General features: G+C 39.4%; 1 protein-coding gene across 3 annotated transcripts in view; it reads right to left on the bottom strand.

Moving 5' to 3' along the window:
• Positions 1 to 420: 420 nt before the first annotated feature.
• The window catches only part of tox2 (TOX high mobility group box family member 2), a 116,040-nt gene continuing 91,394 nt past the window's right edge, over positions 421 to 25,066 (bottom strand). For 2 of the 3 annotated variants that reach the window (XM_062415476.1, XM_062415475.1), the window contains exons 5-10: positions 14,466 to 14,732; positions 12,735 to 12,965; positions 7,009 to 7,089; positions 3,512 to 3,922; positions 3,282 to 3,418; positions 421 to 2,566 (exon numbers count right to left, since the gene is read on the bottom strand). In XM_062415476.1, the coding sequence (XP_062271460.1) occupies positions 2,524 to 2,566; positions 3,282 to 3,418; positions 3,512 to 3,922; positions 7,009 to 7,089; positions 12,735 to 12,965; positions 14,466 to 14,732 (1,170 nt within the window). In that variant the 3' untranslated portion in view covers positions 421 to 2,523. The remainder of the gene's footprint in view (positions 2,567 to 3,281; positions 3,419 to 3,511; positions 3,923 to 7,008; positions 7,090 to 12,734; positions 12,966 to 14,465; positions 14,733 to 25,066) is intronic. The other variant, XM_062415477.1, reaches the window with a different exon arrangement.

Below are 25,066 nucleotides of genomic sequence, written 5' to 3'. Positions count from 1 at the left end.
TTCTCTTTATCTCACACTAGACGCCTACGATGCACACTTTCACAAGCAAAGCAAACGTCTTCTCGCATCTGCTCTCTTGTTTGTTAAGATAGTTTACTGGCAATATTCACGCTGGCTGGTGTACACTGTATCCACGGCTAATTAGCTAATGCCATTGGAGTCCAGAGCCCTGCGCTAAATATAAATATAGGATACAAATGCGACCCTCTTAAGTGCAAATTCACTGTAAGGTATATTAAGTCGGGGGTGTTGGTGTTTCTTTAAAACAAGGATTATCCTGTTTTTGGGGAGAAAAAAAGGAAGACAAAAAAGGTGTGATCATCTCATTAGAGAAGGGGACAAAATGTCTGCAGAGAAATGAAAAATAAAAAGGCATCAGGCATTATCACTTTTAAACTTTTTTTTATTATGCTGGTTTGAAATAAAAGAAGCATTGTGACACAAAGAGATGCTGCCGGTAAGGAAAGTAAAGGAGCAGCACCTAAAATGTAAAAAACAAAGAAATAATCATTGTTGTGGTCATCATCATTTTTATCAAACCAAAGAGAAAATAAAACAATAAAATAATAATAAAAATACACCTCCATTGTAAGAAGCAAAAGTGATTTTAATTTCTTTCATAAATAAGAAAACCTGTCAAATGGCTGATGGGCAACTAGCGAAAACAATATATTGATAACCATTTAAAATATTTATCATTACTGGCTTTACAAATAAAATAACTACAATTGGCAGGGTTTTTCTTTTTTTTTTACACAAATTAAAATGTTATAGTTCTGTAACAACTAAAACTGAAATTATGCTACAGTAAAGAGATAAAAACATGTCTTTGTCAGCAAAATGCATTTCTGTTAATCACACAAAAGTTAAAAAAGATGAGATCAACACAACCAAACACCAACTAGAAACTTATAAAAATCACTGTAATGTGGATGTGATGGCTCCATTCACATATGTCATTACTTCACCTCTGCATGTCGAGGAGACAAAATCGACATTATGGTCAGACAAAATAAGAAAAGGGATGGTGGGGGGGCATTTTGAGGCAATATCGTTTTTTTCTTTTTTCTTTTTTTTACCTGCAACATTATATCTCATTTTTATCTCACACCGTTTCTTTCTCTCTTTCCTCTCTATTTCTCACCTGGCTCTTTCCATTTAATGATCTGCAGGACACATATTGTGTATTCAGTTTTAGATTGAACTTTATTGGAAAAAACACACCAGTGAGCACAGATTTAATGCAAGAAAGAGAGTGTGAAATACTCTTCTGAAATCCAGCTGCACAAGGCTGTTAAAATTCAAGAGAAAGACTCGAACACTGAGACAGTCTTGCACGTGAGTGTGTGCCCGTGCGCATACACACATACACACATACACACTCAACTGCACGCGTCATGAATGGGGTACATTCTAACGTCCAGACATACGCACACGCACGCACGCACGCACACACACACACACACGCACAGAATGACTTACATGTAATATTAAAGAAGAAACAAATCTATCTGGACTTTCAATTCCCAATTTGATCCCATAAAAGTGATATTTACAATCACACTGTGACAGCTCAGTAGACCTCAACAGGTCTTTAATATTAAAAAAGATTCTTTTGTTTTGTTTCTTTTCCCCATCCCAGCTTTTTGTATTAATTTGCAGGCCCTTAAGCAAAGCTACCATAACATCAAGGCCTGTGCTGAACCTACTAGAAGTTAATATTTCTCTACAGTACAGGGCCCACCGCTTATTGGCAAAAAAAAGAAAAAAAAGGAACAATTTTGCAAGCCAGAAATAAATAAAACAGCAACAACAACACAATAAAAAAGGAAAGGAAAAAAAAGGAAATTAAAGAAGATGATTAAAGAAGAGAATGAGTATTTTTTTTCCTTCTCATTCTAATTAAAGCTGGATGGGGTCCCTGAGGGGACTTTGATGGTGACACAAAGAGGAGTGCTCTACAGCCCAGCTTGTATCAGAGCGGGCAAATAGACACACAACTCAGAAGGAGGTGGGGTTGGTGGGGAGCAGGAGGGGGTGGGGGTGGGGGCTTTATAAGTGCTTGGCAAATTTAAACAGCAAGAGGACCGCTAATACATTAAGTGGTACAGACAGTAGTCATCTACTCAAAAAACTCTGGTCACAAATTCCTCTAAAACTGAGAGAAATAATAGTTACACTGACAAAAAAAGGTTGTGGTTGTGGTGGTCATGGTGTTTGAGAGGCGGAATGTGTGTGTGACTGTGTGTGTGTGTGTGTGTGACTGTGTGTTTGTGTGTGTGTTTGTGTGTGTGTCTGTGTGTGTGTGTGTGTGTATGTGTGTGTGTGTGTGTGCGTGCGCGCGTGTGTATGTATGTACATGTATGTAAGTGTGCATTGTATGTAAGTGTGTGCATCAGAAGAAGGTTTGGGGGGAGGGTGGAGGGTGGGGGAAGTAAGAGTGAAGAGAGTGGAGGAGGGATGTCAAGGGTGAGAGAAGACTCCTCTGTGTCGTATTTGTCGACGGGAGTATGATCTTCAGTTTCAGGTGAGGTAGAGTGGCTTGTCCCTGCCTATCATGCTGCCACTGGAGGGAGAAAAAAACCCCAAAACAAATGGACACCAGTTAGATTACACACAAAGAAACAACAGCAAACAGGAGTAGGATTACACATACAAATGAGGAAGATATAAATTGTTCGAGTATTTTCCTCTGTTTGTAAAAACTTAGCCCCTAAAGGCCACAATTTATGCTTGAAAGCTGATTCGCATAACTTATTCTAACCAATCTCTGTAAATAAACCAAACATTTCTCAGTACTATAGCATGACTGGCACTGTAGACTCACAATATCTTCCAGTGCTTCAGGACTGAACAGCCTGCCAAAGCGTTTAGTCCAACAACAGTGAAAAGTTGTGTTAGGAACATCTGTTTTTTACCACTGTCTGACAAACACATGACAAGCTCTATTATCTCACCATTACCTCTCCAGCTGTCTCCCCTATCTCACTAGAATGGAGCTGACAATTTTCAACACTTACGTCGTGAAGGCAGTGGGAGAGACGTCTGACATAACTATATATGCTTATTTCTCAGGGAGCTTTAGTTTTAAGACTGGGATTGTATCACATCTTTTTTTTTTGACAAATTTAACATCAGTCTGGAGTAAAATGTAAAAGATCTTTTGTCTTTTACATAGAATAAATAAGTCAAACAGGACAAGAAATTTAGCATCTCGGTTCTAAATGTCTTTCAAGCCTGTGAAAAACATCAATAAAACAGTCTTGTGTGTTCCCACTGACCTGCAGTGGTTGCCACACTCCCGATTGCAGTATTCACTGTCCCAGTCATGGCTCTGACCCACTCCCGGACCAGGAGCTCCTGGAGACTGGGAACCCCCAATGCTCTTCTGATACTCTGACTGGAGGTGGGAAAACCCCTGAAGAAAAACAGAGAATCAATGACAATTCATACTTTAGCCTACATATTAAAAAAAACATTTTGGATGCGCAACTGTAACTCAGTTAGCTACCTGCTGCCCAGGAGGAGGGGAGTGAAGAGAGGCCTGCAGCCCCATCTGGTGAGAGATGATTGGCTGGGACTGGACCTGCTGCATGCGGATAGGCTGGTTGAGGAGCGAGCTCTGGTGCAGGGACAGCTGCTGGTGGGGGTGAAGGGGTGGGCTGATCTGGAAGGAGGAAGGGGGAGAGGCACTAATGCTGGGCAGCATCTGCGATTGGCTGAGCGTCTGCGACAGGGTGTGGCGAGGGGCGTGTCCTGCGTAGCTCTGCAGGTCGGTGAGAGGGAAGGCGCCGGGTCCCAGGTAGGGTGATGACGGCTGTGGAGGGGGTGGCACGCTGTACATGGGTGGGTTGGCTGGCATCATATGTGGAGAAGCCTGGCCTGTTTGGGCACTTTTTGTCTCCACGGGGTCATTGTATGTCTGTAGAGAAAGGGGGAACATTTTCACACTCATTGCAATAAAACCTTAATCCTTAAAGGATAACTCCAGTTAATCACAACAATCCTCTTTCTGTAGACAGACAGTTTTATTGTGCAATGAGGGATTATTACTGACATTCCAGATGTGTCCACTCTCAGATTTACCTCCATATAAAGTGAGTTAGATAATCTAGCTAAACTGTCTGATTGTGTGATCGCTCATGTTTCTTGCCCTGGATGACTTTGTTTTATTGATGTTGCCATATTTCCAAATCTCTGCAATTACTTTGGTGAGCATGACGTTGTCATAACCATCAAAAACAAAAAAAACCCTACAAAAATAAGACCCAACTTGTAATAAACTAAACTATGAACTATCTTTCTAGGATAAATCACGTATTCACTGAAACATTAACAGTGTGCACCTTGCTGAGGGGCTTATCTGATAGTCAGAACTAATAATAAAACTCTGAATTTCAGTTCTTATTCAGCAAATGTTCACATAGTAATTTGTAAGATTTGCATTTGATGTTAAGAAGTGATAGCTGTAGTTTTGCACTGCACTCCTAATAAAATAAACTGCAGTCAAACAGTATAGCCAGTGACCATGTATCCAAAGTGTTTATACTACATACTGATAGCATAACACTGTCATATAAATGATAGTATGTGCAAAGTTAGCAGTATGCAATTCTAGCTTTACATAGATCTGAGTGTGCATGCAGACATTAAGTATGGGCTTTGATGGTGACCATATCGTTAAAACTGTCCCATAATTCTTTGTGTCTTATCATCTTATCATTCCTATAAAGACAACCCTCTCTGGGGAAGTTTAGAAAAATATATGACAATGAAACAGCATGAGAGCAGCAGCTGGCATTGGTTAAACTATATTTCAAAGATAATGATTAAAATAATTTAATTTATGATTAAAAAAAAAATTCTATCAAAAACATCAGTGCTCCTCTTTTAAGAAATTTTGTTTGGTGTTAAAATCTAAACTTCAGTGGTAGTGCATACTGCATGCTATTATGCTGAATAGTGGACACTGATTCTATACTATTCACTATAGTACTCTGAACAGCCATTGTGGCTAATACTACACATGGTCTTGCTCATTTCTTTTATTATTTATTTATTTCCTTCACTCAAACCTCTGTTAATGCTCTGAGACGTGGCACACACACACACACACACACACACACACACACACACACACACACACACACACACACACACACACACACACACATTTATTCTGCAGGTCTTTCTGTCTCCATTTCTTTCATGCAGTGGCGTATGTATGAAATACACCCAGTGTTTCTCATTAACTGTCAAGCTGGCTGGAGTGATGTGTGGTGGCCTGCTATTTAGTAATGGCTCACATCCATCCCTCTGAACCCATGAAATAATCAATGGAATTGGATGGAGGGACGGATAAAGCAGAGGGACAGATATGTTTGCAGGGCCAAGTGGAAAATGAAATACTGAAGAAATTGTGCGAAGGGAGAGGGAACGAGTGAGAGGATGAACATGATTTGTTACACCTTATTTGACTTTAAGGGGGGGGGAAATCCAGTTAACTGATTTCATATCCATCAGAGGAAAATTATATACAGTACAAGATAGTTTATATGGATTGAAACATTTATGAAATAATAAAAGGTCAGAATTTTCCTACATAGTGTACGCTTTTTTAATTAAGATTTTTTTTAGTCTCATTTTGTGCTTTGGACTTTTTGGATTCAAATGACTACAAGATAAGTGCCATGGCATACAGTGGGTAGCAATCAAACTTTTGTATTTTCTTCTTCTCCCAAACAAACTGACATGCGTCACAAAACAAAAAGGCAACAGGTGCACGCTGAAGATGTGAATCCTTCAAATGATGCTCCAATTACCTCCAATTCCTCCATTTGAAAAGACTCCTTCATTGGTAATTTAAAAAAAGAGAGTCGTGTTGAATCAGGAGATTCAGCCTTGCATTCAGATTGGCTGATCCTGAATGAGTGTGCGCTAGTTTGCAGGTTTATTTTTGTCAGTCAGTTTTTTGACTGGCAATCTACCAACGTATAGTATCAATCAAGCCTCTGTATAGGCGCTCTGACATGAATGTCTAATTGCACCAAAGACAAGAGATGAGAATAGTCCTTTTATTTGGAAGTATGCCACAGTGAAGAGGCTGATGAATTAACTATTCATGCCTTAATCAAGGTGCTTGTTTTCGGCCCATGAGCACGAGAGGAAATGTGGTGCTGTGCGGAGGGGAGGAAGGAGGATGGGGGACGAGGGTGGGGGGAGAGGAGGAGCTTGGTATATGCTAATGCAATTTAGAGTTGTGTTTCAAAAACAATGCAGAAACAGAGAAATGAAAAGCAGACTGAAGCGATTGAAACTTCCTTGTACTGTGATAACGATTGTAGAGGCCTTGCAGATGTAGGATGATGGGGGGTGGGTGTGGAGGATGTTGGGTGATCTACAAGCTTCGTTATGGTGGGTTTGGGTTTTATACAAACATGGATACGAATGTGTTAATTTTCTGGGCTAAACTGGAGTAACCTGCAGCAAAGAGAGAGCAGTAGATGTGAGCAAACCTCAGCCAACACATTAGTGACCCATCAGGGAGGACAGAACGGCCAGGTGGACAGCAAATCATGGGTAATGTCCACTTCTCTACTCTTATATGTGCACACTGATGAACACACACGTACACACACACACACACACACACACACACACACACACACACACACACACACACACACACACACACACACACACACACACACACACATATACTGTTACTTTTCATTTCTCCCCAGGTTGCAAATCAGGTGTGTTTGAGGCCTAATTTTCACTGTTCTCCTCTGAGCACACACACACACACACACACACACACACACACACACACACACACACACACACACACACACACACACACACACACACACAAAAACATACTAACCCCTCAGAGCAGCGAGCGGACGCTTTCCTTGGAATAAGAGTGAAAGGAATTCTCTGTCTAATTTATCATCCCTTATATCGCTGCTGACCCATGTATATCAAAGACGTGACCCCCGCGGTTACCTTGGAAACCAGACTGGCTCTGTAGGCGGCCAGGGCTTTCAGGTACTCCTTCTTAGCAGCCTCTGTTTTCCTCTTGTAGTTCTGCAGGAGCAAACACAACAACAACAACAACAATTGATTACAAGGTGATGCCAAAGGCTAAAATGACCCTGTGATCCACAATGACTTTTGCGGATGAGATTTTGGGAGTCATGGTGTGATTGTGTGACCCGGCAGTGATGAAAAACATCAGATACATTCATTCCATAGTTATCAAGTGAAGGAGATTTGACCATCAGTATGATATTGCTGCATTTGAATGATTCATTTCTTTAAAATACCCATACAAATGTCAAGACAGCTTGTGCGCAATAACATGAAAATGGAGTTTGAAATATTATGGAGCTAAATGAGAGGAGGGGAGCTGTTTGTCACTTTGTGTACTGTTTTTCAGTCTCTTCCTCTATTAAGGCTGTTGATCATCTCTTAATCAGAGCTTATGTCCCAGCAAATCATTCAGACGTGGAAAAATAAAAATAAAAAAAACGAAAGATTTCAAAACAGCATTAGCAAACAGGCAATCTCAAGCCTTCTGAATGCACCTCAAATGATGCATGAAGACAGGGAATTTGAGTTAATGTCATCACATGTCTCTCACAAGCTCTTTATAGCTGCCACTGCCTGTTTGATGCGGGGAAAACAAGTTGCAAAAAGTCCACCCTTAAATCGATGAGGAAGACTCAAATCTCAGCTCCTCTCTGGGGCATTTTAATACGAAGACAGAGAGAGAGAGTTTGTAGTGTGTATGTATGCAGTGGGTAATTACTGATCTTCAGTGAGAAGGCTGTCTGTGGCTGCATGGACGGGGTCAGTTCTTTCAAAGAGGTGGGGTAGAATAACCATTAAGCATTCATGTGTTGCCAAATGCACATGGGCTGGCAGCCGCTAACACATACAGTCAATAAACAAACAAACGCAGAGACATACACACAGAACAGCAAACAAACCGGCATGAAGACGGATACAATCTCTTGCTCAAACAGCTGATGTTTATCCTCTCACTCATCCCTATTTACAATATTATTATTTCCCTTCTGTACTATACATTCAGATATTTTGGGAACAAGAGTGGATTCAATTAGCAAATCCACCACACAATAAAATAATTTGATAATAGAGAATAAGCCATAGATTTTCATTATAACCACAGTTAAACCCTATTAAGTAAGTTCTAAATAAAAAAAAAGTGACAACCTTACCCCTCACCCCTTAAATATTGATAGAGCCATGGCTGCCTCTTTAATGAACCCCAAACTACTCCCAGCAGCTTTAATTTCAAATTAATTTAACACAGCTAATGATTTGCGCAACGACGGATACTTTTAAATAAATTACCATGCCTAAGGATGTCTAATTATTCCAAAGTGAGTGGATTCATTAGCAATTGAAGCCGTCAGAGGCTGCAGGTCAGTATGAATTAAAAATAACAAAGCTGCAAGGGGAGAGCATATGCCTCCATCGTAATCCTGACACAGAGGTGTCCCGCCTGAATTAGCCCCTAATTGTACCTTAATGAAATGTTCTTGTTTGATAACCAGTTAATTACAGGAGACAATAACTCCGCACCCTGCTGACACTGAAGGGAGTGATTATCCCTACGACCGAAAGACCAAGGACCGGTGAGTGGCAGAGGAGGAGGAGGAGGAGGAGAGGAAACTAATGGGAAGTAGACAGACAGAAGGAGATATGAGAGGGCTGAGGAGAGGACAGGAGAGTTAAAAACAAAAACAAAAAAAGAAGTGTATGTGAAAGGGAAACAAAGAGGCAGAAAAGTGATGGATTCTGTTGGATAGATACTAAAAGTTAGCCTACACGAGGAGTTTTAATTTCAAATCCTACCGTTTACACAAAGTGACAGTGCTCTTTTTTCTTCTATCCCTGACCTTTCACCGATACACAACTCCCAACTCCAGCAGACTCAATTAAATAAAGCTAAGGTCTCTCCTCCCTCCATACCCCAACTCCATTATCACTGTTCCTCCCCACTGCTACAAAACTGGAAATTGATCTTAATCTTGAACAACAAAAACAAGAGAAATGTTGTTGTGTGTTTCTGGGCACAGTCACCTTGAGGAATAACGCAGCCCAAATAAGGCATTGATCTTGCACTATAATGCAAAAGGCCTTTGGGAATTAAAAAATCTCTGTATGGTGCGCAAGCTCAGAAAAACATCTTAACAGAAAAGAAAATATGAACATAAACATGAATTTTAAAGAAAGAAAAAGGACTTTGTTGTACCGAACTCAAGGACGGCACCAGAGAATACAACAACAATGCGAGCAAAGTAGGGAAAAATGTGCACTGAAGCTCAAAAAGGAAAAAAAAAACTTGAATCACAGGAATGAAACTTATGATCGTTTCTTCAGTAAAACGGAGCAATAAAACACGCTGCCTTTAATGCGTTTATGTGAATTCTGCTGCATGGTGTACTCGAGGAGCACTATAGGTAATTGGAAACAGGGGCCACGTTCTAGTTAAAACAAAGCTGTGTGTAGGGGAAGGGTTGTGTTTACATTCTGGTGCTCCTGCATGGCTCCAGAGGGTCTGACTGTGACATTGTAGAACACACCTCATCGGTCCTATAGAGGTGACGTGATGTACGGGGGAAAAAATAGAGAAAAGGACTTTACAGCAGAAACATATACACACAGACAAAGAAAGGAGAAAAAAAACGGATCAAGAGCAGGGGGGGATGTAAATTGAAGTTTTTATATTGAAAATGTTTAAAGTATGAGACCTTGTCATTGAATGTTTTCACTCTAAATGCATTTGGTGCATCTCTGGTCAGCAGCTGTGGATACAGTATGCTTTAATACATTCATCAGTGTCATTGTAGAAACCATGGACAGAAATGTTAATGTTTTAAGGCTTGAATAAGTATTAACATGCAATAGCTGAATTGGTTACACTCAAATAAATACACGGTTATCAAGTTTATCCATTTGCTGTGCTGGAATAAGTGACACTGCTAGTCACTGAGAATAATTAGAGCAATCACAGCGTTATTGCCCAAACAGGGTACTATATTTCATTCTATAATGACATCATTACCTCAAGTTAATTATGTGTCTAGCGAGGTGACACGTTTGATTAAACACATGAATGCATAAACAAATCAAAAAATTAGCGGTGGAATGGTACAATAAATGGAGGGATTTTTAATGGTAGAATTGCCCTTTTGTTAGTTCCGTCTCCATTCCCAGGTAATACGGTGAAGGACAAATGCATTTAGGAGAGAGAGAGAGAGAGAGAGAGAGAGAGAGAGAGAGAGAGAGAGAGAGAGAGAGAGAGAGAGAGGGGTGGGGGGGGGGGGGGGGGGGGGTTTCATCTAGTGCTAAATCTAAGGTGAAAAAGAAGCCAGGACATAAAGGGTTAAGAAGCACAAACAATAACATTTCAGGAGCAGATGTCCTTGAGGCAAAACCAAGGACAAGGCAATTGCTAATCTTGTATTCCCAGCATGATCAAATCACCAGGCAACAGATATAAATAAAAGGACAGGAAATGAGGAATTCACATTCAAGGATGTCAGCGACGAAATGAAGATTCATGGTGAAGAGCCCTGGTGAAGGCGGCAAAAATTAACTGCAAATAAAAGGGACAGACGGCCTCCAAAGTCCAGCGTATAAAGTAGGTTTGGTGGGAGAAAAACACACACATGCTAGATAGGGTCTAGTCGAGGGTGGCTGAGGCTGAGGAGAATGGGCTGCACTTTGTCATGGAGACAGGTGCTTTTATTTGACACCCAATAGGCTGTGCCTTGACGGGTATTCTAAAAATATGAGTCTGCGCATGATCATCAGACTGTCTCGTTTTCCATTCATTTCACACCATCATTTGTTACCACAAACACACAGAAACACCTTTGACTTTGTCTGTTGGTCTGGAATGCTAAAATGAAATGGAAAATGTGCAGGACGGAAATGCTGTGAACTGCAATAAATGTTGCTGCAGTCACATATGCAAAGGTCAGGCAGTACTAAAATTAAATTGACTCACGAAAATATTCTTGGAAATGTGTTCTGCAGCTGATGGAAACCAAACTTTTCACTTCTTTCAATATATGCTTTTCACTTTCGAAGTCTAATTTATAGCATATACAAGATCTCAATGCTGTTTCTACCTGGGGAACATCAAGTTAATGACTCATGAAAGCAATTGTTTTCAAATGAGCTTCAGAGCTTACCCATTATGTGTTGTGCTAGTTGACATTATAGAAGATGGGGTCAACTATCTCATTTAAAAACTACATTTTTATAATTTTCTTGCACTGCACCACTATTCTACCTCATAAATACATATTGTCATGCAGTTTTAGCATATAATAAACAAATGATGTTGGTAACAAACCTTAAATTGGGTTTCTATGTAGAATATGATATGTAAAGCATGCTAATATGCTTACAGCTTAACTTGACTGCACTTTCAGCCGTGTTCTTTCTACTTTAAGGACATAATATTATGACAAGCAGGACCAGAAGCCTACTTCTTAAACCATGTAGCGTCACTAGAAGAATAGACAGAATATTTATAGACATACATAGAATCACAGTTTCACTTTGGCCACAGCGTAAGAACCAAGAGACTCATCAAGCTGTGAATGCTCAACAGAATTTACAGTATGTGTGGCGTACCTTTTTGTCTGACCACGACCTAGAAATTTAAAATGGAGTGCTACAGTGGTTTTACACATTTCATGCTTATACTTAATAAATACGTGCATTAAGTCACACTGGTGGTTAGTCAGCTATGGTCTGTCCAGTACAGTGAAGTGTCATAACTAACCGAAATGTGTAAAAATACTGTAACTGACACCTTAAATTAAACAACCCCCACCCAAAACAAAAAACTAGCTTCAAATTTTGTAAGCATCTACAGGTTGCCCTCATTTAAAGGGGACATATTATTGTTTTGGGGATTTTCTGTTTATATACTGTCATGATGTCAGATGTCTATTTAAACAGTGTCAAAGCTGCTAAACTTGAGGTGAACATAAGTAAAAATGCTCCCTGCAAAACAAAAGTCCAGACTTCTGTCTGTTCTGAACGCTTTGTTTGCAAGGTTTTTTCAAATTCTGTTTTGTAGTCTTCGTTGCTAAGGTTGTTCCATGAGTTGTTTGTTATGTCCACATATTTCGGATAAGATTTTGGCTTGAAAACATAGGATATATTGGAGAAGCTGACATTTTGAGTAAAGAATGAGAAAAATAGGTGAAATCCTACTACTTCTGTTTGTTTATGTAACCTCCAGATGCAAGCAGAAATCTCCCAAGGGGCAGCTTCTTAAAGCTAACCAATCAAAACAGTGGGCTCATCTGAAGGACAGCCTAAAAGAGACAGGAGCTAAAACGATCTATTTCAGAGCCTGAACTGGGGGGCTGCATAAAGAGCCAGTATAAAATGATTACGTTTTCTTTTTAAAACTAAATCATGCAAATATATTCCAGTAGAGCTCAAGAATAAACATATAGACTTGAAAATATATGCATAAAATATATGTCCCCAAGAATATGAAACTTCCTGAACAGTGGCCACTGTACAGTAGCACAGTAAAGAGTAATACAATCAGTTAGTTGTCATTTGTTGGAGGAATAATGTATTACTTTGTAGAACTGATTTAAATACAAAGGTCAATTAACAGTAAGTAATCCATACTCTCAATATCTACTCAATATTTATCTCTGTACCTGTTTCTGCTCCTCTCCAAGTCCATCCCACATGGAGGCTACTATCTTGGATACGTCTCCAAAGGTGGCGTTGGGATTCTGTCCTTTAATGGCTGCCTGGGTGTCTCTGAAGAACAAGGCGTAGGCTGACACAGGCTTTGTAGGCTCATTGGGATCCTTCTTCTTCTTCTTTTTCTGGGGTTTGGGCTTGGGCTTCACCATCTCTGAAGACGGCCGCTTCTCGCCCGTGATCTGGAAGACCATCAAGACACAAAAAAACCAAAACAGCTTATTGACACTGCTGGAACTGGTTCCACAAATGTAACCTGTAACCTTTGAGTGAATAATTGCATCTGTGATGAATGCTCGTAACATTGGGTCCAGGTGAAGCTTGTAAACTTCATTAAACCCCTAATTCAATACTTCTGTTCAACAGCCGTCTAGTCAGCGTTTGAATATTGCAGCAATGTTTCACCACACTGGTTGACAGCAGCCTTTTTTCAGCTTACTTTCTCAAAAATAACATCTGTTAGTTGAATTTATCAAACCTTTTCAAATCTTTATTTTTCAGTTGTTCAGCAAGTCATGAATTCTGACTTTTCATGCTAGGGGTGAAAGGAATTTTAAATCGCCTGCTGTATCTGCGCTGGCTTTGATATGGTCTCGGAATGAATTGGAGAGAGCAAATGGAATTACTTACTGATAGGAGAGATGGTAATCATTTTTATTCACATACACATAGAGAAGCAAAGCAGAGATGTATAGGCAGAGTTTTTTTTAAACTAAAGGATCCCCTTCCTTGTAATACTGCATCCCTGTGAGCTAGCATTTACATACACCAATGAATCTGAAACACAGTGAATGTGGCAGATTCAATTATACACTCATTCACATCCCCCTGATAAAAATGAAACAAATCCACTGAGACATTGGTTGGTGGGCAATTTATGGAAGCAGTTTTACAGATTTACATAATAACAAGTATCTTTCTCTTCTCATTTAAATGAATGAGTGATTTAAATGAAGGAGTGGTAGCTCAGACTGGATACAACTCTCAGGACATGATAAACAAATGTCAACAAATTTGATACAATTGCCAACACCTTTTGTTTTCTGTTGGTTTTTTTTTACTATCTACCCATAAAACTATTTCTCACATCTGCAAATAAAGGAGGTCTGTGCATCATAGACAGAAAATACATACTATTTCTTGAATTACTTCAGGGAATTTGTATCAGGTGTGACATTTAGCTGACAAAAATACCATGTTGGTAATGGATTGTCAACAAATTGCAAATGTGTAATTTAGAAAGAAATGTGTCTGAGTGTAAAATGATCAAGCACAAAAGAACCAAGAGAAGATTGTGTTGCTTCTAAGTGTGAATTAGATTTTGAAAGCCTGAATGTTGCTTTTAATTTAATTGTGCAGCTTTGAATAAAGAAATAGGGGGGAAAAAAGAAAGTAAAAGGTTGGTTTCTACAATTCCATCATTCACTAAATATCTCAAAGCAAATATCTTCTCAAATGTGACATAAACCTGCACTGCATCATTACATAGAAAACCGTGGCTTCAGTTCCATCTACTTTCAACAAAACTATGCAACCATGTTAGTTTTCCAGCCAACCAAATGAAACAAGCACAGGCATGGTTAACACTGCAGTTAGCATGCAAACCATCTCAGAGAAGCACTGCCGAGCCCTCGCCTGTCCCTCCACCACTACAAGCCAGACAAGCATTGCCACATCTGTACCTTCAAATGAGGATCACTCTCCTCTTCCTGATTGGAGCTTGAGGGGGAGGGTGTGGCCGATTTACTTCCGGGAGGTGAGGGGGAACCATGAGGCATTGCACTCCGGCTGACCTGAGGGTTTAGCTGGGACAGTGCGCTCATGGGGTTGGGCAGTATCGGAGGTGAGTTGTTTATCAGGGGGTGGTTACGGGCGGGGTCATAATGAGCGCCGTCTGGGTGCTGGTGATGGTGTTGCTGTTGGTGGTGGTGCAAAGCCATCTCCTGCATCTGGGGTGAGAGAAGAATACCAGCTTTACTACCTTCTCCTCTGCTCAAAGTAATAAAAGTAGCCAATCAGCCAAATATGCAAATACTTAACAGAGGAGACGACATTTTTAAATTTGAGAAAATATGTAAGTTGGATACATTTTTTTAAATGAGGGAAATCTGTCTGTTGAAAGAAACAAAACAGACCAAAAAACCCTCTTATTAGTCTGTCTGTTGAACTTAGGCTGGTGCTCCATTGTCTTTCCTTAGATACATATTATTTTCAGATTTGTAGGTTTGTGGCCAGGCTTATTAATTGTTTACCTTACTTCAACACTAATCAGCAGCAACGTTTGAATACTGGGAACAAAGTAATTATTAAGCTAACTAGAGTATCTCACTAAAATACTAAAAAAAGAGACCTCTCAACTCAAACCAACCAAGACAATTCACAAGAACTTCACTTAAAATCACTTCAAAGCATATGCATGTAAACTGAGAACACTACACTACAACGGACTTGTGAAAAGGCCTGTTTGTTAAAAGTCCAAGTGTTTTTTTTAGAGGTCAAACGAAACAGCACAAATTAGATGTTTACTGAGTTGCAGCACTAGAGAAAACAAATATGTAAAGTAAAAATGGCACTTTTCTAGTTAATTTATGATTTCCTATAAGCTTAAGACATAAAAATCAAACTCTCTGTGCCATACTGAATTGCATTGCATCATTATTTTGCATCATGTCGAACTGCATCGTATTGTGTTGACACACAGCATCACAATAGTGAATCGTATCATATTGTATTGATAGTTGCTTCTTATGTATCTTCAAAGTATCTGATGCATATGCCTACAATGTAGTGTACATACATACTAAATACTGTCGTTTTTAAGCTGTGCTGTCAATGGATACTAATCTCTCACAAAGCAATGCATTAAGAAAATGGCTGAGCTGCTTATGGCTATATTCATTGTGAATGGTGGTGAGAATGCTCCAGAAACATGGAGAGTTAAATCCATATTAAATACATACTCTATAATGTCCTGTTGGTATGAAATAGTACAGTATCATTGTGTCATTTTTTGTATAGAAGCTGCCATATCATTATACCGTGAAAAGCAAAAAAGGTATGGGTTTGGGACAGACCACTAGATTTTCCATCATGTGGTTCTGGCTGGAGTGTGATGTTGGATAAGAAAGCAGCCATCACAACAGCTCAATGAAATAAACGTAGACAGCTGTCAATCAAGCTAGTGAGCTCCAAGATGACATTTTTTTTAAATGAAAATGTGTTTTCAAAATCGTAGGCAGAACACACTTGAAGACTTAAAATCAACTACTGAGAGACCAATTTATTTAATACATTAAACTTTGCATCTTAATAAAAAACAATCGATTTTTCACACCTACTGCAGCAGCTAATAAGAGAACTGTGTTTTCAGGCAGTTGGCTTTGCTTCAACATTTAGCCATGGTAACACACAGGCCCATAATGACTTAACTCAAAATCACATACTTTTTCAAGGGAGTTCTCTATTACAAGTAGTGGTACATTTACTGTAGTAACCCATGAGTTGTACTGACTTCTATTAGCAATCATTAGGAAACGCAACAAGTACAGCCCCTACAAGGTTTAAATTTAAGTTTTGAGGAGACAGTCAATATATCATTGAGTCAATGATATTGATCAACAACTCTATCAACCTCTTGCAGATATATTGTGCTCACTGTGTGCTATGAAGGAGAAAAATATTACCTAATGCCACGTTAAACAACATCTTTTGCAACATTTGGGTCCAGAAATAGAAACAAGAATGGTGCTCTCAGCTGGAAAATGACCCCCACACAGAGAACACCCTTCAGAATGATTACAGAATCAGACTCTTGCAAAGTCCTGCTCTTAGCAGTTTTAAAAGATCTTCAATAGTAACTACATCAAAAGCTTTTCTTCAAGATTCATCAGGACATAACATGAGGACCGACCAAAGGATGCTTTTAATGCTGGCATAAATGGGAATGTTTGGCAATTTACAGATCAGAAAGTGATGAACTAGCATTTGTTAGCTCTTTTAAACATGCATGAGTTAAATAATACATTACACATTAGTGCCGAGCTAAAAAGATCAAATTGAAAGGGCCCAAGCATATGAGGTCTTGATAAACACGAGAGGAGGTTCAGAGATGAAGGCTCGGCTCTCTAATCATAATTGGTCCCAGTAGATTTCTAGAATAAAAATGCACAACAAAGTAATGTTGTACGAGGCTCTGGACTGCTTTAAAAACTCATAATATTCACACGACATTAGATTCTGTGTTTGCCTCAGCAGCTGCTCACAAAAGGCAGCCATGAACAAAGACATTCCTTTTGCATTTCAAATAACCAAGCGCTCCCAACCAGCCTCCCCCATCCACAGCAATCTCCAACTTCCAATCATAATTCAAAACACCATCACTACACTTCTTAAAACATGGGGAAACAGTTTCACGAAAAGAAGTAGTACGACGGAAAAAAGAGAGAGACAGAGAGAAAGAAGTAAAGGGGAAAGAGAAGGAAATAGAAATCCATTAATTTTCCATTTTCCATGGGCTTGCTCTTTAAGGGTCCTCACAAACCAAGAAGCATTGAAAAACCAATTAATCAAACATGAATGGCCTATCATAGCTATAGCAGACGCATTTCCATAGCAACAGCCTCCCGGCAAAATTGTCACCCTTTAATCTGAGCCACACCATGTTTAATATAAACAAGAAGGAGACACGCAGAGCAGAGGAGTTCACCGGGGGAAGGCACCACCGTACTGTGGGTATACAAGGGTGTCGACCTTGTATTTGTAGATAAACCTTCGATCACTAACACTTTGAGTGACAGATTAAGAAAATAAAAATCTACATTTATGTCCCTATCGTAAATCATTCCTTTGAGATCTTGCAAATTGTAACAATATGTAATATACTAAGTCACCTTACTCTTTATGTTTGATGAAAAACATGCAAATTCAATGCATTTGTTGACTTGTTTTGAATCAAACATGCATTTTCTCTGCCATTATTCATATTCACACTCTTTCATAGCATTTACTCAATTTTCATCAAAGCTGAGTGTTATGTCCTAAACTAATGACGCAGTAAGTCATCAGAAAATAGAAAAACATCAAGCATTGCATTCCAGTGTAGGTCGATGAAGCTTACTGATAGGGTTGCAGTAGTTTTTGTAAAATATATACATATAATTCTGGCAAAAATACATACATTCTGTGCAAAAGTGTGCATTACCGTAGTACAGTTACTAAAAGCAGTGTGCAACCAGCAATAACATCAAAAAGACTAGTCCTCATTACTCAAAACACTCCCAATGTGATAATTTCCTTCTAATCCATTCCTGTGTCCTTTTTTAAATGTCTGTGAGTACTTTTAGTTGTCACTTTAACCTGTGTGAGACAGAAAGAGCAAGAAGTTATCACATAGTGCCATCAAGCCGGTGCTAAATAAAGCGAGCAGCAGACGGCTGTACAAATATTATGAAAGAATCTGACAAAGGTTGCCGGTTGCCATAGGTACTGTATGCTAATTCCTAATGGTATCATCCAAATGCCTGGCCGAAAGTGGGGGGAGTGCAGAGCGCTGGTCACTGCTCTCTGCCTTCAGCTTGACTGACTTTTCATACACTCTAGTTGATAGTCTGATACTGTTTTTGTTTCTGAACACATAACAGGACATTATGCTAATCAAATCTGGGTGGTGATGCAACATAAAAAATTATGTTATAAATCATGTTTGGAGTGCAGTGAATGTGATGGATGTTTATAAGTTGCTGAAACTAATATTGCAGGTATCCCATAACCCAGCAACCAACGTATTTGGCACTTTGCACATTCTCATGCTGCGTTTTAGTTTTGATTTATTTCATAATTGCACTGAAAATATTACCAGAATAACAAACAAGTTGAGCAGAACAGCGGTATACATTTATTTATTACATTTATTATAATGTTAGTAATGCAGTCCTTTGGGTATTGTCATTGCTGTGCTTAACCTCAAGCAAGTTAGTTGTGTGTTGTAAAGCCACAGGAGATCAGAATCCCTGATAAACACGAGTTAAAGGGAGAGGAAAGGAAAGAGGACACAGGAACAGAGAGAGAGATAAACAGACAAAGAAGAGCAGAGAAAAAAAATACAGAAACTGCAAAAGAAAAATAGACCACATGACCGAAGTACTAGAATCCATCTCCAAAGTTAGCCAGGGACAGTTAGATATTGCTTTTCGGTGATGAGCAGCCAGGCAGACCTAAACTGTGATGTAAAGCTAGGAAACTCGGTGTGAACGCGTTCCTTTGCCATCGTTACGCCTGTCGTGTTTGTATTCACATCTTGTACATCATAGTCAAATGGGAGTCAAATAACAAAGGCTTTCCAATTATGTGTAGCACATTGTGTGTGAGATGGAATATCACAAAGCCATTGTTCCCTTGCTGCTGCTGACCTTACCTTTGAAATGGTTTCACGGCCGCTCCAATTGCCTGCACCATTTGATTTAGCTAAGGGGATTTGACCACCAGCACAGAAATGAGAGAAGGGGAGAAGAGAGCCCTATACAGCTACAAGGAGAAAGAGGAGAGATTCAAACTAGAGGAGGGTAAAACAGCTAACCTTGATCCGTCCTCATGATGATTATAACAGAGTGGCATCTGTTTCATCATTTAAATAAGCGGCTTGATTGCTATGCAAGATTTTATTGCCCTGGCATCATAATAAACCAGTCTCTCGATGCTACAGAATCAATAAATGTTGTGGTCATGTTTCAACTTATTAGCACCATCTAAAATAAATCTTCAAACTCTGTCACTTTTTAATGCCTTTGTGCCTTCTGTAGCGCTGAAGTCAATTCACTTTCACTTTCCTTCAAAAAGTAAATTGAATCTGACATTTTTCCTACAATGTTGCATGATGTTATTCTGTATTTGTATTTTAAACCTGCTGAGCTGCTTTAATAAACACTATCAGACTATCATACTCTTTCTCCATCCCATCCTGCCTTGTTTGAATACACAGTGATCAATGCCTCTGTAAGTCCTGGGACTTTTCCTTCCTCACTGCCTGCTTGACTGGAGCCATCTTGTTTAGAGTGATGGCTCACTCTCACAGGTTCACGGCTGCTATTGTAAAATCACCCAGCGTTTAATTGAAACAAATGACTATAATAATAGAACATTATCCCTGCAGGCACCCAGCCATGACAGCTTTAATTAGAGGCGCGTTCAAGACTGATCCTTCAAAAGCACAGCCGCCGAGCAACACGGTGGTAAACACGCCGTTAGGTAGGGAGCCAACCCTGGGCCTCACAGCCCTCAAAGCTACTTCTCATTCACCCTGAGGGCAAAGCACTAACAACTCTGTTCCTCAAAGAGCCTTCGAGCTGCCACCCCGCCCTCCCCTGCTCACTCTCCCCCTCTCTGTCTCTTTCGCTTCTCTCTCCCTTCTTCCATGTCTTTGTTTATCAAGCTTATATACAGTATACCCGGGAGGGTCATTTACACAAGCTGAGGAGAATTAATAAGAGAGTGGATTTATGAATCATATGCTACTTAAGTATGAAAGCAAAAAGCAAAACGCTGCTTCTGCCTTCTTGTGACATCAGACAGATGCTAAGTAAGGAGATATGATGGGCAGCGGATGCTGGGTTGTTTAAGAAAAAGAAAAACAAGGTTTTTAAGAATTTGTTAAAGCTTAATTGGATGCATTTTGAAAGTAGTCAAGATTACGTTATTTAGTATTATTCAGTAAGACTTTGATACAGCGCTGCTAGGATCCAGGTGTACTCCCGGCCAACTGTATTTAGAAGCACACTGTTAAAATCAAATTTTATTTATTAGCTTGGCAGTAGCTCCATGTTGCCCAAACAAGACACTCTAAGGTCACTTTCAATCTTTCCAATTACATGCTTGTCAAAAGGAGAAAAATTTAAAAAAAGTTGCTCCCGCACCTCGTGCGCTGAACTGTGATCAAGTAATTAATCTGGCAATCAGCAATACCTCACAAATGAGCAACATAAGGAAATAATTACGAGTTACAAACACAAATTTTAAAAGAGAGAGAAAAAGGCAATTTATTCCAAACGCGTCTTAAGTAGCTGCACTGTTGAAATGGACGTTGCCACTATATCTCTCAAAGCCAAACAGAGTCAGTGCCAACACATTTGATAGTTTCATAAAAGTATCTAGGAATGGCTTTAAAGTCATGCCACACAGAAAGAAAGAAAAGCACACACTGTCTCTCTCTCTCTCACACACACACAGAAAAGGTAAAAAGTTTGATGTTCTTCTTATGAGAGCATTGTGTTGTTGTGTTGTGAGTATTATTTATTTCCCTCATGCTTGTGGCTTGAAAAGTTATGATGATGATGATATTCTTATAGTTATTATTATTGTACCATTACTATATCATTTTACATTACCATAATGTAAAAGAATAGCTAGAAGCATTTGCACAAGAGTGTGGCTGTGATTGACTGTTGGTTTGAAAAGTACTGTACCACCCTGAACGCTTCTCAGAGTGAATCTATGGCAGCAACAAGGCAGTGGTTGATTTGCAGATAGTAATGTCATGATGTCCCCCTCGGCAACATCCTCCATGTTCCTCATTACTGCTAATGTCAGAACCTCCTTTGCTTTTATTTCCTCTCTCTCTCTTCCTCTCTATTTCTCTCTCTTGTTCCTCTGTCTTTTTTATTCTCTCTCTTGTTGTTCTCTCTCACCGTCTCTATCTCCCCCTCTCTCGCTCCCTCACAGCCCGGGCGTGTCTCAGAGCTCACCTCACAAAGCACGGCGTCAGAGAATCAGAGCCTTGCCTGACATGACATGTAGGAGACGGTTGTGAGGAGCGGTAGGGACACACACTCTTGACAGCAGAAGGCAAGGCTCCTCTGCTCCCGCTAATGAGACTCCTGACTGCCGTGTCAAACACACTTTGTATGTCAGCGTGTGTGTGTGTGTGTGTGTGTGCGTGCGCGTGTGTGTGTGTGTGTGTGTGTGTGTGTGTGTGTGTGTGTGTGTTGGGTGGGGGCGTGCCCGTGCTCGCACAACAAAAAAATAATGAACAGAAAAACAAAAAAAGAATGCACAAATGAAAAGAAGGTGCATACAATACTGTATCTGCCATGCAAGTGGAGGTCATGCCAAGATGATTTGACGTGTGTAAAATCCTCTCACAAAAGAATTTCACACATTTCACCTCATTCTCCAGCTTTGAACTTCTGCAAAAATACAGACAGTGCATTACCAAACAAATTAACTTCTTTCATCTGTGCTGAGGTACAGTATGTATAAGGATTATTGCTTTGGGTGGAGAGGAGGGGGTGCCAATTTTCAGCAGAAATTCCCCATTTTTCCAAAGAAATAAATCATTTAAAAATGTTCTTAACCTGATTTCATGTCCTAACACATCCAATAGTTTTGTTTCTATTTCTATACTGATCCCTGACGTTTATGGTCAATATAATTTTCTTTCTTCAAGGACAGAAAATGGAGGAAAACTAAAATGAGCCACGGATTTGCTACTAAGAGTCACTTTTGGTTTAATGACTAAACAACAGTGTTCAAATACTATTTTTGAACTCTGATTTATTCTCTGATGTTCACCTGTTTTTTAAATAGACACAAAAAAAATCCTGAGCCAAGAGTTTTTGACCACTATTGTCCTCTATTCTGATAGGCCATTAAATGAAAACTGTGACTTTTTTTTCCTACTTGGCCCAATCAAGGATGGAAATTGTCCTTAAATGCTGCCTGTAGTTTAGACCTCTTGGTCCTGGATTAGCATAGCGCATTACGAGCTGGCTTACATGAATACACAAAGTGTTTTAATCACTCTGGCTCCAGCCACTCTTGTGCGCATTAGCAGACAGAGTGGTAGTGTTGTGTTGAAATGGTGGCTGGTGGCACAGCAGGGGAGACATCCCTGAGTGAGATGACATGGGGCGGTTCTCCACCGCCACCGGGGCAGAATATTCCTGGTGGTGAAAGCAGAATGAGCTGATGGATGGTTGAGATAGGGCACAGTGCAATATGGACACGATTTCATGGCATGATAAATCTCAGCAGGGGCCCGTGGCTAAGTGTAATATGAAATCCCTTATCTATGTATCTGCTTCATAACACCAGCTCTCTGCTGCAGCTGAATCTGCCTTTGTTTCTTTAGCTCTTCTTTGCTTGAATGCCACTTGATCACATCTACAGTATGGAGGAGGAAGATGACAACAACATGTGTGCGATACGCATCTTTTACTCAGTTGTTTTTGAAATATGATGTGATGAATTATCTAAATTGAAAATTGTCACTGTGGAGATCCTCTTGTATTACCTGTGATCACAGCGATAAGCAATGTTATTAGAAGAGATTTTGCATAGCGCTCCATACTGTAGAAGCTGGCCTCTGTTTGTACATAACAAGTTTATATTACACCTGCAATATAAATGAAATGCAATTTGTTTCACAGAACTGATCCTTTTAAAGTTGGGTGCGTGGGTTATTCAACACCATCTCTTTAGAATTTCTGATTAAAAAGAAAGAAATTAAGTCGGCACCTTATCCTCTGATTAGCTTAATCCGAGGTTAATTGACTTTATCAGGGTGGAGAAAAAAGATGAGCTGCCATTCCAGCCTGCAATAAAAATCCCTCCAAAATGATGAAATTGGAAAATAACCTATATTTCTTTTAAGATATTTCTTAATATACAACTACAGTTTCATATCACATTGCCAGAGAAATAAGGCACTTTCTCCCAGGAGATGAGAAAAGAATTGAATTTTTCCTTATCGGTCATCTATTTTTCCACAGAATGCTATTACTTGCTGCCTGCCGTTGCTAAGCAACAGGAAATATTAATAGGACCTTTTATTAGCTAGGCTTTACCAGTGGAGTACTAAAATGAGGAAGTGGAAAACATGAATGTGTTACATAAATCTCTGAACCTTTCAGGGTTTGCACAAGTCTCTGTTTGTCCAGTGATTTATGGCTGTGATGGTTCATTTATGGGAGAGGGAGGTGTGACATGCCAAAATGGAACATTAGCCTTAGGGACAATTTGAAAATAAATAATCACAAAAAAGTGGAGATGGAAAAAAAAAGGAAGCAGTTTAAAGAACAGCCTTCTTTTTCCCCCTGTAGATTTCAAGAGGCCATCAAACAAGCAAGTGATTTTTGTTCCGCTGGAGGCATTGATCATTCAAAATCATCTGTGCCTGAATCAACATTGGAATAACTAATACAAGTTCCATTCTATCACTGGGGCTTGTTGAACTGTGGTGAAAAGCGACAGACATTCCATCATTTTTCTGCAGACACTCTAATCCCTTTAAAAAATGACTGAAAATGAAGGTCTTTCAAAGGAGAAATAGGTTTTCTTCATCTGAATGAAAAGTATAGAGTAAGGCAAAGCCTCAAAGAGCAGAAAATCTTTAAAGGCAAAGGTAAGACAAATTTAAGTCCATATTGGAAAGTCTAAACACATTTAATTGCAATATTTCTGAAAAGTCACATGGTAACAGTCCGGTTGATATACAGTACTATTCTTTCTCCAGACTTAGAATTAGGAGACCAAAATTTTCTCTATAAATGCATCACCTTATCTCTAATCCACCTTTTTTTTCCCTCTCTGATCCATGTTTATACAAAAACCAGCAGGTGTACAGTATGCGATAATACGTTTGCTGAGACCCTCCATCAGAGAGAAAACACATTAAAACACACCTCTGCTCTTTTATCATTAATTCATCCCAGCTTGTCTGTGACAAGTTCAGTTGACATTGCAGCTCATATTTCATTCACAAAGGCTTGGAGAGCAAGCACCTGCCAGGAGCACTTAATACCTCATGAGGAAAAATAAAGAAAGGGAGAGAAAACACAAGCATCTAAGCAACTTAACATGACAATCAAGGCGGGATTAATACTTGATAATTAACCTTAACAACTGAAGATAAAGAGCTTGTGATGAAATTCTCACATTCAAATTTTTTAACAAAAGAAATGAGAGTATGAATTTAAATATGAATACAGTCGGCAGATCTTTAAGGTGCCACTACCCTCATTACAAATGAACTGACCCTCATTCAAGCATATTCAAGTCTTGTATTCTGGATAATAACTGCATATACTGTAGCTCTTTCTGCTAATACATAGCCGTTATGCATAACATCTCCTGGCTGATTATACATTCATCATCTGTTACATATTCAAAACATCACACTCGAGCCAGTTTGATGATGGCTAATATTGCATGCATCATTGAGGAACATGAAAAAAACTTAATCAAAGATAATTTATTCCAGTTGCAGGCACAGTTCATATGAATTTGAGGAGCA

This window comes from Scomber scombrus, chromosome 3 (assembly GCF_963691925.1).
Source record: "Scomber scombrus chromosome 3, fScoSco1.1, whole genome shotgun sequence".
NCBI lineage: Eukaryota > Metazoa > Chordata > Actinopteri > Scombriformes > Scombridae > Scomber > Scomber scombrus.
Note: the sequence above shows the minus strand (reverse complement) of the source record. Positions and strands in the feature narration are given on the sequence as shown.